The sequence below is a fragment of the Cebus imitator genome, unplaced genomic scaffold, assembly GCF_001604975.1.
Source record: "Cebus imitator isolate Cc_AM_T3 unplaced genomic scaffold, Cebus_imitator-1.0 Scaffold99, whole genome shotgun sequence".
Lineage (NCBI taxonomy): Eukaryota > Metazoa > Chordata > Mammalia > Primates > Cebidae > Cebus > Cebus imitator.
In genome coordinates this window covers 467,391-482,431 of record NW_016107414.1, presented here as the reverse complement: position 1 = coordinate 482,431, position 15,041 = coordinate 467,391, and the positions used below count along the sequence as shown (strand labels likewise).

Sequence of the window (15,041 nt, the reverse complement as noted above, 5' to 3'; positions counted from 1 at the left end):
CTTAACTACATTTAAACAACAAGTTGCGCAAGCAAACTTTCTCTATATAAATGTCATTCTCTAACAAGACCCACACTGATTTATTAGCTCTCAGATAAGCAGATCCATCCAATGCGTAATGTTTTATATTGCAAATCTTTGAGGGCTACTGATGGTTGTTACTAGCACTATGCAATGGGCTGGCTGGAAAGACCAGCCTAATTCATGAGCAGCCATCCTTTCTGCACCATGCAGACATGGCAATTCTTCTCTGATTTGTAGCTTTAATCATGACTTCTAAAACCCGTCATTATTTATAACTCTTTTATTATTTTTATTTTGAGATGGAGTTTCGTTCTTGTTGCTCAGGCCGGAGTGCAACTGTACAATCTCGGCTCACAGCAACCTCCACCTCCCAAGTTCAAGTGATTCTCTTGCTTCAACCTCCTGAGTAGCTGGGATTACATGCATGCTAGTGCATGCCTGGCTAATTTTTTTTTCTTTTGTTTTGTATTTTTAATAGAGACAAGGTTTCTTTCACCATGTTGGTGAAACCAAGCTGGTCACAAACTCCTGACCTCAGGTGATCCACCTGCCTCAGCCTCCCAAAGTGCTGGGATTACAGGCATAAGCCACCATGTCCAGCCAACTGTGACTTTTAAGCTGATGGTCAATGGGAAACATTTACTCAGGTTACCTGATAGGAAAGAATTCTGCAGCTCAAAGCAGTTCATATGCTCCATTTTGATGTTACACGTCTCCATTTTCCTGCCAACTCGCCCACTTGAGGGACTGAATTGGAGAAGATGAGGGTGGTAAAGTCTACATGGCATTAATGAATGAATGGAACAATATTATTTACAAATGCAATGAGTTCTCTAGTCATCCTTGAGGTAGACGCAAAAGAAAAAAATAGTTACAGAAGAAAGTCAAAGCCTTTGGGGTGAGTGTTGGGGTATAGAGTCCTCTATTTTCCTACTGTTCAAAATAGTTAAAACAATCAAGCAATACACTCAGACCAAGCAAGATAACTTTACCAGCATCTCTAAAACCATCTCGTGCTCCCTTCCACTTACTACCTCCCACAACGGGTAACAGCTCTTCAGCCTCTTAACAGCCTAGATTCGCTCTGCATGGTTTTATAGTTTGTACAAACAGAACCATGTAGTATGTACCCTTTTGTGTCTGGCTTTTCAGATGTTTGTGGAATCATCCATATTACTGAGTGGAGCTGTAGAGCATTCTCATAGCTGCACAGTATTCCACTGTGTGAACATACCACGACGTATAATCCTTTGTAGTCATGATGGATATTTGAGTAGGTTGCAGTTCCTGACTTTTAAGAATCATGCTACGGCCGAGTGCCATGGCTTACACCTGTAATCCCAACACTTTGGGAGACCGAGGCGGGTAGATCAAGAGGTCAGGAGTTCAAGATCAGCCTGGTCAAGATGTTGAAACCCCATCTCTACTAAAAATACAAAAAATTAGCCGGGCACAGTAGCAGACGCCTGTAATCCCAGCTACTCGGGAGGCTGAGGTCAGGAGAATCGCTTGAACCACGGAGGCGGAGTTTGCAGTGAGTGGAGAATGCATCATTGTACTACAGGCTGGGTGACAGAGTGAGAGTCTGTCTCAAAAAAAAAAAAAAAAGAATCATGCTGCTATGTGTAGCATGATTCTCCTGGTTATATGTCCAACCAAGCATAGGCTTATATTCTCAAAAAAACAGGTTTATAGACATGCTTTTACAAACATGTATTTTGAGAATGTACGTCTGTGCTTGGTTGGGTATATAACCAGAATTGTGGGGTTATTCACATTCTTTTTTTAAGGTATTCAGAGTAGATATAAATCATGCAAATGTGTGCTGGAATCTTCCATCCCTGAAGAAAAGCCCCTTGAATCCTTCCAGCTGCAGCTTCTTGAAAGGCTGTGCTTTCTTCTGCTGGGCTGTGAGCCCCAAAGGCAGTGAGCATTCCTCAAAGTGCCCAATGCCTAGCCATGGCTTGCTCTATTCTGCACCTTGGCTACAAGGCACTTTGACCACTGAGCTACTAGACTCCAGGCCACACTGCCTCAACTTCCAAAACCTTCCCAATTAATTCCAATCTGGCTTCTGCTTCTTGGCTGTGCTGAACCACTTCTCACTAGGGTCAATGAAGACCCCCTAACTGCCAAACTCCATGGCCTGTCTTCAGTCCTCATCTTACCTGATCCTTCTAGGACAAGTGACATAAATAAATGATTATCCCAACAAAACCCTGGCTCCAAGGATCTCCTGGTTTCTTACCTCCATGGCTAATTTCTAGAAGCTTCTGCTGCCCAGGGAGTGCACCCTTCACCTTCTTCTCCAAAATTCCCCTCTCATCCTGCTCCCATGGCTCCAGCTACCACCCACCACTGATGACTCTCACGTCTACTCTCCAGTCCTAACTGCGCTCCAGAACCCTTTAAGGGGGCTTTCTGGTGGCCTTGACAATGCCACCAGGATCTGTGGCATCATTTCTCATGTGCTATCCAGTGCCATTCACTGTGTTAGGCCACAGGGACCCAAAAAAGGATTAGACCCATTCTAATGGTCAATCTATTAGTCAATCAGTAAATGCTGCCACAGGAAAATACAGGGCTCAGGAAATACAAAGGGATGCCTAGCCCAGTCTGGGTAGAAGGGAGTGGAGGTGTCAGAAAAGTTCTCCACAAGACCTGAAGACCTGTCTCTGAGTTGACCCTTCCCTCACCACCAGTACTATCTATCAACCCTATTCCCCACTCCCATGCCCATCTCCTTGATTGAGACCCCACTCCCCTCACCTGGACCCCAGGAACACACTGGGCATCCCACCCCAGCTTTTCCTCCACCAGTCCTTTCTTTAAAGCACAGAGCAAATCTAGTCACTCCCCTGGTTCAGATTCTCCAGTGGCTCCCCATGACTTCATGGATAAAAGGCCATCACTTTATCTTACAGTGGACTTAAGAGCCATGGGTGGCCTGGCCCCCACCTCCTCCTCTCACCTCCTGTGTCTGTCATTCACTGTTCCAGACACACAAGCCCAGACATCCAGGCCTCCCTGCTAGGGCTTGACAAGGAAGGGTTGTACCCAGGAGGCTTTCTCTGGTTCTTCATGTGAATATCTCAGGACGTTTTCTCTGCCTTTTCATGTGAATATCTCCAGCTTGCTATTCAAATCTCAACTCAAAAGCACCTCTCAGGGCTCTGGAGATGCCTTCTCTGGCCACTGGATGTAAGCAGCACCTATATGCATCCAACCACATTGTGCTGGCACCTCCGATCACACTCACCTGCTATATGTCCTTCTGCTTTACCTCTTTAGTGTCTGTCTCTGCTGCTAGACTGAAAGCTTCATATGAGCAAAAACTGTTTGTTTTATTCACCTCTGTGTCTGCAATGCCTCACATAGTACCTGAGACTCAATAGGCCCTTAATAAATTTTAGTTGAATGAATGAATGAACCAGTGAATCATGAGTCCTCCAAAGCAAACTGGCTAAGATAAATTCAGCAGCCAGACTTCCTGGTTTAAATTCCACCTCTGCCACTTACTAGCTGTGTTATTTTGGGCAAGTTATTTAGATTTTTTGTGCCCCCTGTGAACCCAGCAGTAATAAGATAGGATTAAAAATACCTGCCCCGGGGGCTTTTGTACTTGAGTTACAACAATAACGTGTCAGAGCTGAGCTTAATATGCTCTTTGTCCTAAGTAAGCAGCAGAGTTTGTACCACTACCTGGGTTGCATTCCTAAGACAGAAAATTGACCACCATCTTTAGGGACGCCCCACTGCCTCCCAGGTTAAGCCTAAACCCTGGGCTGGTGAAGCAGATTCTTCACTGACAGCCCCCAATGCTACCTTCAAGTCTCTCCCACTCCTTCCCTCACACACAAGACTTGTTCCCAAGTCTCCGCCCTTCTTTCTCACCAGGTCCCAAGCAGACCAGGATCATGCAACACTCTGCCTTTGTACACACGGCCCCGAATGTGCATTGCCTTCCTCTGCCTCCCCAACTCAAACGCCTCCCCAACTCAAACGCCACCTCCCCTCAGAACCCTTCCCCTCCCACCCCTGCCCTGTCTTGTTTGTTTTCCTTTTTTGAGACGGAGTCTTATTCTATTGCCCAGGCTGGAGTGCAGTAGCACAATCTTGGCTCACCGCAGCCTCCATCTCCCAGGTTCCAGCTATCTTCCCACCTCAGCCTCCCTAGTAGCTGGGATTACAGGTGTGCACCCCCACACCCGGCTGATTTTTATATTTTTAGTTGAGATGGGGTTTCGCCATGTTGGCCAGGCTGGTCTCAAACTCTTGACCCCAGGTGATCTGCCCACCTTGGCCTCCCAAAGTGCTGGGATTACAGGTGTGAGCCACCGTTCCTAGCCCCGCCCTGTCTTCTTACTGCCCCAGATCTGTGTTCCCTCTTCTGCCTGGGCCCTTGAGATACTGTAGGCACCTCCCTGCCAGGAGCCGAGCCCCAGGCTTCTCCACATCACTGTCCCCAATACCTTTAGGAGGGCTAATACCTTGGAAGACATGGAGAAATGTGTTCTGTGCAGGAATGACTTTCCAAACATGAAAACTAACCACCTGCCTTCATCTCTTCTTTCTTTCCCATCAGGGATAAACTAACTGGTATTTTGAAGGTCAAAGCTACCTTCCCTTTTGTTAGCTAGGTTTTGTTGCAAAATTTGTTTACAAGAGCTTATTCTGTGGTGAAGAAAGCCATTTAAAACTCTTCTTTTTAAACAGAGACAATTTCTGGGAATTGCTGATGTTCATCTGTTTGCCTCACAGGAAACAGAAAATACAGAGCAACAAAAGTCAAATGCACTAAGATGATGGGAAGGGCAACAAGGTGGATTCCGCTGCCACCACTCTGACTCTTTTGTTCCCATTCTTATCCTGCTGGGAGGAAAAAGATACATGTTTTTATCCCCAACACACCAATGAGAAAAATGAGATGTGAAGTTTGAGCAGCTTGTCAGGGGTTATTCAACTAAGCAGAGGTTTTTCAACAAAGCTCAGCCATTCTAACTAAACCTAGCGGGAAAGACACTGATCCAGCTGGCTCAGTTAAGCAACAGACCTAGGGGCTCTAACGGAATAAAATCAAGTTTGAGCTAGAGAAGGAGTCAGCAAACCACCTCCCCTAGGCCAAATTTAGCCCACCACTTGTATTTGTAAATAAAGTTTTATTAGGACACAGCCAGGCCTACTCATTTATATGCTGTTTATGGCTGCTTTCAGGCTACAATAGCAGGGCAGGGACCTTCTGGCCAGCAAGCCCTTAAATATCTGATCCTTCCGGAAAAAAACTGACAATCTCTGATTTAAGAGAACAGTTGGATCTCTTAGTTTTGTTCTCTTTTCGAATATGAGAATACTGCTGTACAAATTATTTCAGTTGACAGGGAGATATTTATTTTAAAAATTGAAAATCTTCGATTCAAGTGTCTATCATAATTCAGAGAAAAAGTTCGATGGTTTGGTTTAGGACTCAGATTAATATAGTTTCTCTGCTTTGGGGACTTGGTTGTTGTTCTTGAGAAGAACATTTTTACAAATGTAGAACAAAGTGGGCAGGTGACCTGGAATGCTTTTTGCTCTGGAAAATGTTTATTATTCAAGTTTGGACATACACTGCTCCTTCTAGCATTAAGATTTCAAGACTCTATCTATATTCATTCCATTGGCTTCACTAATCCTGTTTTCACCAAAGGTCCAGATATCATTTGTTGGCACCTAGCTTTTCTCATAAATAGAAGTATATCCTCTTCCAAATTCTTTCATAGATACCTTATGAAAGCTAAACATTTGAAAAGAAATACACTGCCCCCGCCAAACACTAACGTATTTTACAAGTCAGTCTTTTGAAGCTAAATGTATCTTGCAAAACTCTGCAGTGGCTTCAGAATTGAAATCCAGCCTTCCAACTCTTCCTGCAGATGTTTGACCATATGTGACACTTTCATCTCATTTTTTGAAACCTTTTACTATGGAAATTTTCAAACATATGCAAAAATAGAGAGACTAGTCCCCAGCAACCAGATTCAACAAGTATCAACATTCTGCCATTTATTTTTCCCTCTCCTGACTTTTTGTTTACTGTTTGTTGCAGTATTTGATAGCAGACTTCACACATCAAATCATTTCACCCATGAATGCCTGTTTCTGTTAGAAGAGGCCCTTTTCCTTTGAACAAAATCATGACACTATTATCACATCCAACAAAATTAATAATTCTTAATATTATCTAATACCCAGTTCAAACTCAATTTTCCCTGTCTCAATAATGTATTTTTATAGTTGATTTGTTCAACTAAAGATCCAGCTGGGTACAGTGGTTCATTCCTGTAATCCCAGCACTTTGGGAGGCTGAGGCGGGCGGATCACAAGGTTAAAGATCAAGACCATCCTGGCCAACATGGTGAAACCCTGTCTCTACTAAAAAAATACAAAAAATTAGCTGGGCGTGGTGGCGCGTGCCTGTAGCCCCAGCTACTTAGGAGGCTGAGGCAGGAAAATTGCTTGAACCCGGGAGGCGAAGGTTGCAGTGAGCCAAGATCGCACCACTGCACTCCAGCCTGGTGCCTGGCGACAGAGCAAGACTTGGTCTCAAAAAAAAAATATCCAAATATGACTACATATTGTATTTTGTTGGTAGGTCTCTCAGGTCTCTATATTTGCAATAGGCTCCCCTGATTTTTTATTCAACCACCACTGACACATATTTAAATTCTAATTGGCCAAGCAAACCTTACCAACAATAACACCTCTTCAGCCTCCATATGCCATAAGCAAAACCAGACATTCATAGGCCTGTAGATGCCTAGGCACAGAATTACAGCTCCACCTTCCACATGCAATTCAATGTGAATACCAATATGCCACACAATCCCACATACTTTCTGCTCTCAAGAGAAGAAATTTAGATTGCTTCACTAAGCCAATTCTCTGAAATTAAATCTCTTCTGTGCTGTGATGGCCTGAAGACTCTGAATGATTTAAAAAATAAACATCCATTTATTATGGCTCCCTTTTGAAATTAGCCAAACATAATCAAGAATCACAAAGTAAATCAGACAAAAGCCTTGTAATCCATTATCATTTATAGTAAGAACATTAATTGAGCACCTAGATCATGCAGGACATTGGGTTATAGAAAGGCTGGCCAGTGTACCTGCCCCAAGGAACCTACTGTCTAAACAGAGGGGCATCACATCATTCAGACACAAATGACCAAGGAGGACAACAGTCACAGTATCACCCAAACTGACATCCATTTCCCACCCCGTAAGTGAAGAATATTTATGAGGTTGATCCCTGTGCTGGGATAAAAAGAAGAGTCAGCCGGATGCGGTGGCTCATGCCTGTAAACCCAGAACTTTGGGAGGCTGAGGAGGGCTGATCACAAGGTCCGGAGTTCAAGACCAGCCTGGCAAACATGGTGAAAATACAGAGCAACAAAAGTCAAACACATTACGATGATGGGAAGGGAAACAAGGTGGATTCCACTCCCACCACTCTGACTCTTTTGTTCCTCGCCATTCTCTCCCGTCTCTACTAAAAATGCAAAAATTAGCTGGGCATGATGGCGTGTGCCTGTAATCCCAGCTACTCGGGAGGCTAAGGCAGGAGAATTGGTTAAACCAGGACCCGGGAGGTGGAAGCTGCAGTGAGCTGAGATCACTCCACTGTATTTCAGCCTGGGATACAGAGAGAGACTTCATCTCAAAAAAAAAGAACAGAAAAGAGAAGCACCATATTTGATTGTGAATTCTACCATTCATGAGCTGTGCCACAATGGATAAGTTACTGGATCTGATTCTCAGTTTTCTCATCTGTAAGAGGAATAATCCCACCTACCTCACAGAGCAGCACCTGTTAACACTGAATCATAACCTCTTACACAAAAATCCGGCAAAGATGATGATGATGGTAAAACCACTGAATACTTTACAAAGCACTAGACTGGAATGTTTTCTGTTTGTCTCATCTAACCCTCACACCAGTCCTATGAGGCAGCTCCCATTCTCATGCCACTTTCCAAAGAATTGAACAGAAGGGGTGAGTGGTCCACCCAACATAACACAGCTACAAGTGTGAGAGAGCCAGGATGTAGAGGACTTCAGCGATCTTTCTGCCAACCACAGTATGGTAATACCTCCCAATACTACTATGGGGAGGTGAAGGGGTAGAAGGAGAGCAGCCCGAATTAGCAGGCCCTCCCGTACAGATCAATTGTGTTATAAACTCCTAAGTTATAGCATTCCACAGCTCCTATCCTTGCTCAAACAGGAAACCCCCAGGAGGCCCTCAGAGTTGTCCTACCCAAGGTGTGGTTATACTCAGAGCCATAATGGTGGTTTCCTTCCTTATGGGGCAAGTCTTCAGCTGTCTGCTAAAGAGTTCTTAAGCCTTTTTCATCACAAGCCTCAAACATCTAACATTTGTTCAAATATTTGTCCAAAGTAAGATTGTCATTTTTTCCTAGATAATCCCTTACTTCCTTTTTTGTGCAGACATTAGGTAAAAAAGGACTGACGGAAGCTAGCCATCAGAAAAGAGATGCAACTCCCCTGTGGCCACTACACCGTGAGAGGACTGACCTAGCCAAGTGAAAAGGGCACCTGGCAAAGAACTGAGGTCCTGGCCAATAGTCCTGGCAGATCTCCTAGCCAACAGCCAGGACCTATGCCACCCACACGAGTGACACCATTTCGGACTTTCCCAACTGAAACCACACTAACTAAGCAGGAGTGCCACCCAGTCTACCCAGATTTGTGAGAAATCAAATGCTGTTGGTTTAAGCCACTTAGTTTTAGGGTGGTTAGGTAAATGAAACAGCCAGAAAATAGCTTTCCAGCCAGACCAAATGCCAAATCTATGAATGAGAAGCACCATCATGGCAGCTAAAGATTGTTTATCAATGGAAATGATACAACTCCTTCAATCTGAGCACACCCGTTGGCCAAACATTCAGCTCAGTAAACCTGGATCTATACCGTAAACCTGGATCGACATGGTAAAACTGGATCTATACTGTAAATCTGGATCTATACTGTACCGGGCTCAACACTGTTAACAGTAACAACAGCCAATATTTACCAAGTGTTTATTACACACTAGGCATTGTGCTAAATCCTTTATTCATTTAATCCCTTACAAAAAGCCTTTCAAGGTGGGCCACCATAATACTCACTTTACACATGAGGTCACTGAGGAGTAGAGTGATACAGTGACTTGCCTGGGATCACATTGCTAGTAAACAGTGACATGGGATTTCACTCTTGGCCATCGGACACCACAGACACCAAGCTCTTAACTCTCAGCTTTTTTTGCCCCTTCAAAAGTGTTATGCTGCTTTAACAAAACTGCCCCTTCTTTTGCTTTGTTTTTGTTTTGTTTTGTTTTTTGAGATGGAGTCTCGCTCTGTTGCCCAGGCTGGAGTGCGGTGGCAGGCCCAGGTTTAAGCGATTCTCTTGCCTCAGCATCCCAAGTAGCTAGGATTACAGGTGTGCACCACCACACCCGGCTAATTTTTGTAATTTTAGTGGAGATGGGGTTTCACCATGTTGGAGGCTGGTCTCAAACTCCTGACCTCAAGTGATCTGCCCACCTCTGCCTCCCAAAATGCTGGGATTACAGGCGTGAGCCACCATGCCCAGCTGAAACTGCACCTTCTGAGTTAATGTGTGTAAAGAGTTTAACACTGCCTGGTCTATGGTAAGTTTTCAGTAAACACCAACTCTTACTATCAGGAAACCTGCAGATGTGGAAGGAAGATGAGAGGAAGTAGTGTATATGACTGGCATACAGTATGCCCCCAACTAATGTTAGCTATTTGGATGATTTATGCAGGGCTTCTTCACCAGCAAGCACTCCAGTGCTTGGTAATTTTCTCTTTACAAGTAGGCTCTTACCACAGCCTGTGAGCTCTCTGAGCATAGAGCTGTTTCCAACACATCCTTGCAGGTCCGGAGCCCAACCTGTGGCCTGGCCCAGAGCAAGTAGCTGCTCAAGAAATGTTTCTTGAAAGGAGAGAAAACGCTTTCTTCCTTCACCACAAATGCGAACTTGGATTGCCAAGATGACACCTCCCCCAGCTACCAGCCCTTAACATGATTCCAAAGAAGAGGGCAAGAAGAGACAAGGGACCCACCCAAGAAATGCGGGGCCAATGGGCTCCATGGGATAAGAGATGGAGCTGCGCTGTGGCCGGAATACTTGAGAAGTCCATGCCACACCCAGAGCGGGACCTCCCCCCCCCCCCGCACTCCTAAAAGTCCCCAGGAAAAGGGAGAGGCCCTGAGATGGGTGTCACCCACCTCCAAAGTGGCAGGCACCCCGTCCTCCCTGAGTCGACTGGGACTTGGGACTACCCCCTCGACCCATCCCGGGGCAGCCGCAGGCGCAGGAAGAAAAGAAAGTGACAGGAAGTCAAAAGTTTCCCAACAACAAAAATCCTTTCACCGATGGAAGGGCTCCCACCCTCAGCCCGCCCCGCACAGGGCGGAGGGACGGCCACAAGTGGATCTAGGCGGTTGGGGGTCCCGCTGTTCTGGTCCCGACGACGGCCTGGCCTGAGGCTCCCCTGCCCTGCGCTTCGTGCACCCTGAATTCTTTGAGAGGGTCCCAGGGAGGGGTAGGAGTGTCCCAACTCTTACTTACAGTCGTCTTGCAAGTCCACAAAGTACAGGGGGATCTCTGAAAACCAAGAAACACACAAGGAGTTACCAGGGGGCTGCGGCGGGAGGGGTCGGGTCGGGGCTGGGTAGGAGGCCCCCGGCCTCGCGGAGTGGTCACGGGGTGAGAGGGAGGGGAGCAGCCCGGGTGTCCCGGGAACCCAGCCCCACTCACCCGCCATCTTGGGATGGGCCTGAAGGAGGGACCGGCAGTAGCGGGGACCTGTGAACGGGGGCGGGGCCATCGGCTTCAGGCCCCGCCCCCGGCCCGCGCCAGCCGGCCGGCCCCGCCCTCGCGGCAAAGGTGGCTGCCGAGGTGGGCGTGGAGGTCAGGTGACCCGGCCGGCGTCCCAAGATGGCGGCAGCGGCGGCGCCCGGAAGGCCGCGGCGGCGTCCCAGCTGCTAAGGCGGGCCCCAGGCGGCTGGCAGCGGACAGGTCGGACCTAGTGCTGGAGGACCGGCGGCAGCCGCCTCTGCGCGGACCGGGCCTGGGCCGTGCGGCGGCGGTGGCGCCAGGGGATGCTCTTGCTGGGCCTGGCCTCTTCCTCCTCAACTTAGGGCGGCGGCGGGCCCGCGCCCCTGGCTCCCGGGCCATGGCGCTGAGGGAGCTCAAAGTGTGTCTGCTGGGGGTGAGTGGCGGCGGGTCCAGCCGGGAGGGCCACGGGAGGCTGGGCGGACAAGGACCCCGGATCTCCCACGTCCTCTCACCCCTTCCCCCGCCTCCGTCCGAGATGCTGTCTGCCAGCTCGGTGGACCCTCCCTCCAGGTCGGAAGCTGTCCTGCCCTCCTCTTGCACCCTCCAAAAGGTCCTGGAGGCCTCAGGGACCCTTCCACTTCCCCGCCCCGGAGCCTGTGGACTCTTCCCGCCCCCCAAAGAGCAAACAGAGCCCCCCCATTGCTTCTCCATTGCATGTGGGTTAAGAGAGGCTCTTAAATAGTTTTCTCCAACTTACCAAGGTATTAGTTGGGAGTTGGCCAAGTCTTCCAAAGTAAAACCAATAGCCGGTCTTTAGGTTTTACAAGCGGAATTAACCTACTTTGTTTCTTGGGTGTTTTTGAACTTGTAGGATATCTCTGCCGCTTCTCCAAAGAGTTACTTTATCAAGTAACTCTTCTGTATAGAAAAGGGGTGTTCAACTCAGGAAGCCCCAACGACTAGTTTGAAGCTTCAGCTTCCTGTCTTGTCAGGAAGGACAAGGTGTTGGCCATTTCAAAGACTTCTTTCTGAGATTGATGCTGGCATGTCAGAGTTTCTGCCTTAAAGATCGGCAGGAACTCCAGTAACTAATCTTTATTGCCCCTAAATAGAGTGAGGCTAGGATTCATCAGGGATTACTCAGAGGTAATTACTCAGGAGTTCAAAGTTTACTAACATAAGTAGACTTGTTACTTTTTACGAAGCAGAAGCTTTGGGTCTTTCAAAAGGTCCTAATCTGTCTTAAAAACTGCAAAAACCTCTCCCTTTTAGTACATTTAGAATCTCCTAATTACTCCACTGAATTGTTATGACAACCGCTTTTGTGTTCCTCAATTTATAAAATTACACATCTAGGGTGATTTTTTTTAAATCCTGAACTTATGCCACAAAGTAGTTTTTGGTGTCTGCAAGAAGGTAAACTTTTTCTCAGTCACTCATCTCGTTCTCTTTCAGGATACAGGTGTAGGTAAATCGAGTATTGTGTGGCGATTTGTGGAAGACAGTTTTGATCCAAACATCAACCCAACAATAGGGTAAGAGATTTTTATTTGATACACATCTAAAGGTGCATTGAAAACCCTTCCAGATAAATAGTGGGTTACAGGTGTAGGCCCTGCGCTTTATATTCATTGAATTCCGAGTCGCTGGTTTGCATTGTTTCCGGAAGGACTTGAAAGAGTCCAGTGAGGATCTGTGTATTTTAGGAAAATTATCTTCAGACTTGTGAGGGGTGAAAACATCAAAATGCAAATATGAATTGGAGTTTTACTAATTATTAGAATAGACACAGAAGCTTCAGTCTATACCCACAACGATTACACCTTGAAATAAGGCAGATGAAAACAGATCCAGTGCTATTCTTCCAGGCATATCAAGTAAAAGTCATTTAGATGGTTTTGTCCTTCCTGAAAGTGGTAGAATGAGCTCTGAACCCTTACACATCCCTGTATTGGTAGTAATAATGAATTAACAAATTCATATTGAAATGGAAGGTTTCTTCGGGTCTCTGGTTCCATGATAAGTGAGGTTGATTGTTCCTATGTTTTTGACTCTATAAGAAAACTTTTCATGTCACAGTACTAATCCTTTGTCTACATAAGAAGTTGTGTTTTATAGGCTTTAATACTATGTTAGGATTATAAAACTAAATAGGTGCTGTGTTCTAGTTTTATTGTCAAACCCTCAATCAAATGGTTTCCAACATTTAAAAAAAGTTCTGTATTATCCATCATTCGGATAAAATTGGCCTTTGTGCTCTATACAGGTCATTCTTTGCCTAATAGAGAACAGCCCAGGAGAGAAACTGCCATAGGATTGTCTCCTGAGAAATTATAAGCTACTGTTGTCAGGTTATGTGTTCAGTTTTTTTTGAGACAGACTCTTGCTCTTCTTGCCCAGGCTGGAGTGCAGTGGCTCACTGCAACCCCCGCCGCCCCCCGGGTTCAAGCGATTCTCATGCCTCAGCCTCCCAGGTAGCTGGGATTACAAGCACCCACCACCATGCCTGGCTAATTTTGTAATTTTAGTAGAGACGGAGTTTCACCGTGTTGGCCAGGCTGGTCTTGAACTCCTGACCTCAGGTGATCTGCCTGCCTCAGCCTCTCAAAGTGCTGGGATTACACGTGTGAGCCACCGCGCCGGACATATGTGTTCAATATTTTTTAATCTGCTTTTTTTTTTTTTTCACCCAGGCTGGAGTGCAGTGGCACAATCATGGCTCACGGTAGCCTCAACCTCCTGGGCTCAAGCCATCCACCCACCTCAGGTAGCTGAGACACAGATGCACACTGCCACACCTGGCCTATTTTTTGTATTTTTAGTAGAGATGGAGTTTAACCGTCTTACCCAGGCTGGTCTGGAACTCCTGGGCTCAAATGATCCACCCACCTCAGCCTCCCAAAGTGCTAGAATTATAATATGAGCCACCACACCCAACCTATCTGCTTTCTTAAACCCTGTGGGTGCCCTACACATCTGAAAGCATGGGGATGAAATTCACCAATAAATTTCTGCAATTAAAATGCTTTCAGTATCCTTTAAGAGCTAGGTGTGACCACATGTAAAACATGACCCCATCCTCCTGAGGGCCTGCCTGTCGCTACCTGCATGGGAAAGTGTTGGGAAGTGATAAGTACTGCTGGTAATTCCGCAAGTGACACACTTCACACTGAGTCAGAGCTGAAAACCCAGAACCCACAAGACACCCAGATACCAGCTTGGCTAGAAGTGCTTTCTCAAATGAGAGAAAAGTGAAGGGTGTAGCTTCATGCATCTTGGTGAGGCCCATGGCCCTGTCTTAAGTGTTCACTGTTCCCTTTTTTGCCAGTGGCTCCCAATCTGTCAGATGCCTGTGGCCCCTGAGCTACCTCTAGTCCACTCTCTGCACCCGGAGATTTGGCTCACATTTTCACAGGAAAAAAACATGCAAGGCTTTCTCCTCATTTCTTTTTTCTGCTTTTCTTTCGTTTGTTTGTTTTTCCTCAGCTTTAGAAGGTGGCTTCCTCCTTTGTGACCAACCCCCAAACATACCCCTGAGCTCTGGAGCCCCACCTCACTGTCAGTTACCCTGTTTCTTCCTCAGCCCTGTGCCTGCACACAGGTTCCCCACTCCACTACAAGAGCACCGTTCCCCAACATGCTGCTCAGACAGTGGAACTCCTGAAAGAGAAGTTAACACTTCCTCAACTACTGCTCACACCCCAGCCCCCTGTCATCTCAGTTCCACCCCACCATGCCACCAAAACCATCTTCACTTAGTACCAGTTTCCATCTAATAGCCAAAATCGGTGGCCTTTTTTTGGTAGTTTTCTTTATTCACAGAGTGCCTACTACATGCCAGGTGCTAGACTGGGTTCTAGACCAGGGGTCAGCAAACTGTGGCCCTTTTGCCCGCCTCCTGTCTTTGTAAAGAGTTACTGAAACAGTCACACCCATTTATTTACTTATTGTCTTGCTGCTTTGGGGTCATAATGACCAACTTGAATAGTTGCAACTAAGACTTGATGACCCACAAACCCAAAAATATTTGCTGTCTGGTACTTTTCAGAACAAGTTTGCTGACCCCTGATTTAGACAAAATGGACTTCTATCCTTGTAGACCTTACCTACAAGGAGGAGCTACATTATGACTAATATGCAAGAAATGATTTATTCTTTTTTTTTTTTTT

General features: G+C 46.3%; 2 protein-coding genes across 2 annotated transcripts in view; one reads left to right on the top strand and one right to left on the bottom strand.

Moving 5' to 3' along the window:
- The window catches only part of LOC108309935 (serine/threonine-protein phosphatase 4 regulatory subunit 1-like), a 78,945-nt gene extending 68,054 nt beyond the window's left edge, over positions 1-10,891 (bottom strand). Inside the window, 3 exon segments of the mRNA XM_037741353.1 lie at positions 10,320-10,396; positions 10,663-10,698; positions 10,852-10,891. Of these exon segments, the coding sequence (XP_037597281.1) occupies positions 10,320-10,386 (67 nt within the window). The 5' untranslated portion in view covers positions 10,387-10,396; positions 10,663-10,698; positions 10,852-10,891.
- Positions 10,892-11,008: 117 nt separating this feature from the next.
- The window catches only part of RAB22A (RAB22A, member RAS oncogene family), a 53,664-nt gene continuing 49,631 nt past the window's right edge, over positions 11,009-15,041 (top strand). Inside the window, exons 1-2 of the mRNA XM_017536555.2 lie at positions 11,009-11,305; positions 12,328-12,407. Of these exons, the coding sequence (XP_017392044.1) occupies positions 11,270-11,305; positions 12,328-12,407 (116 nt within the window). The 5' untranslated portion in view covers positions 11,009-11,269. The remainder of the gene's footprint in view (positions 11,306-12,327; positions 12,408-15,041) is intronic.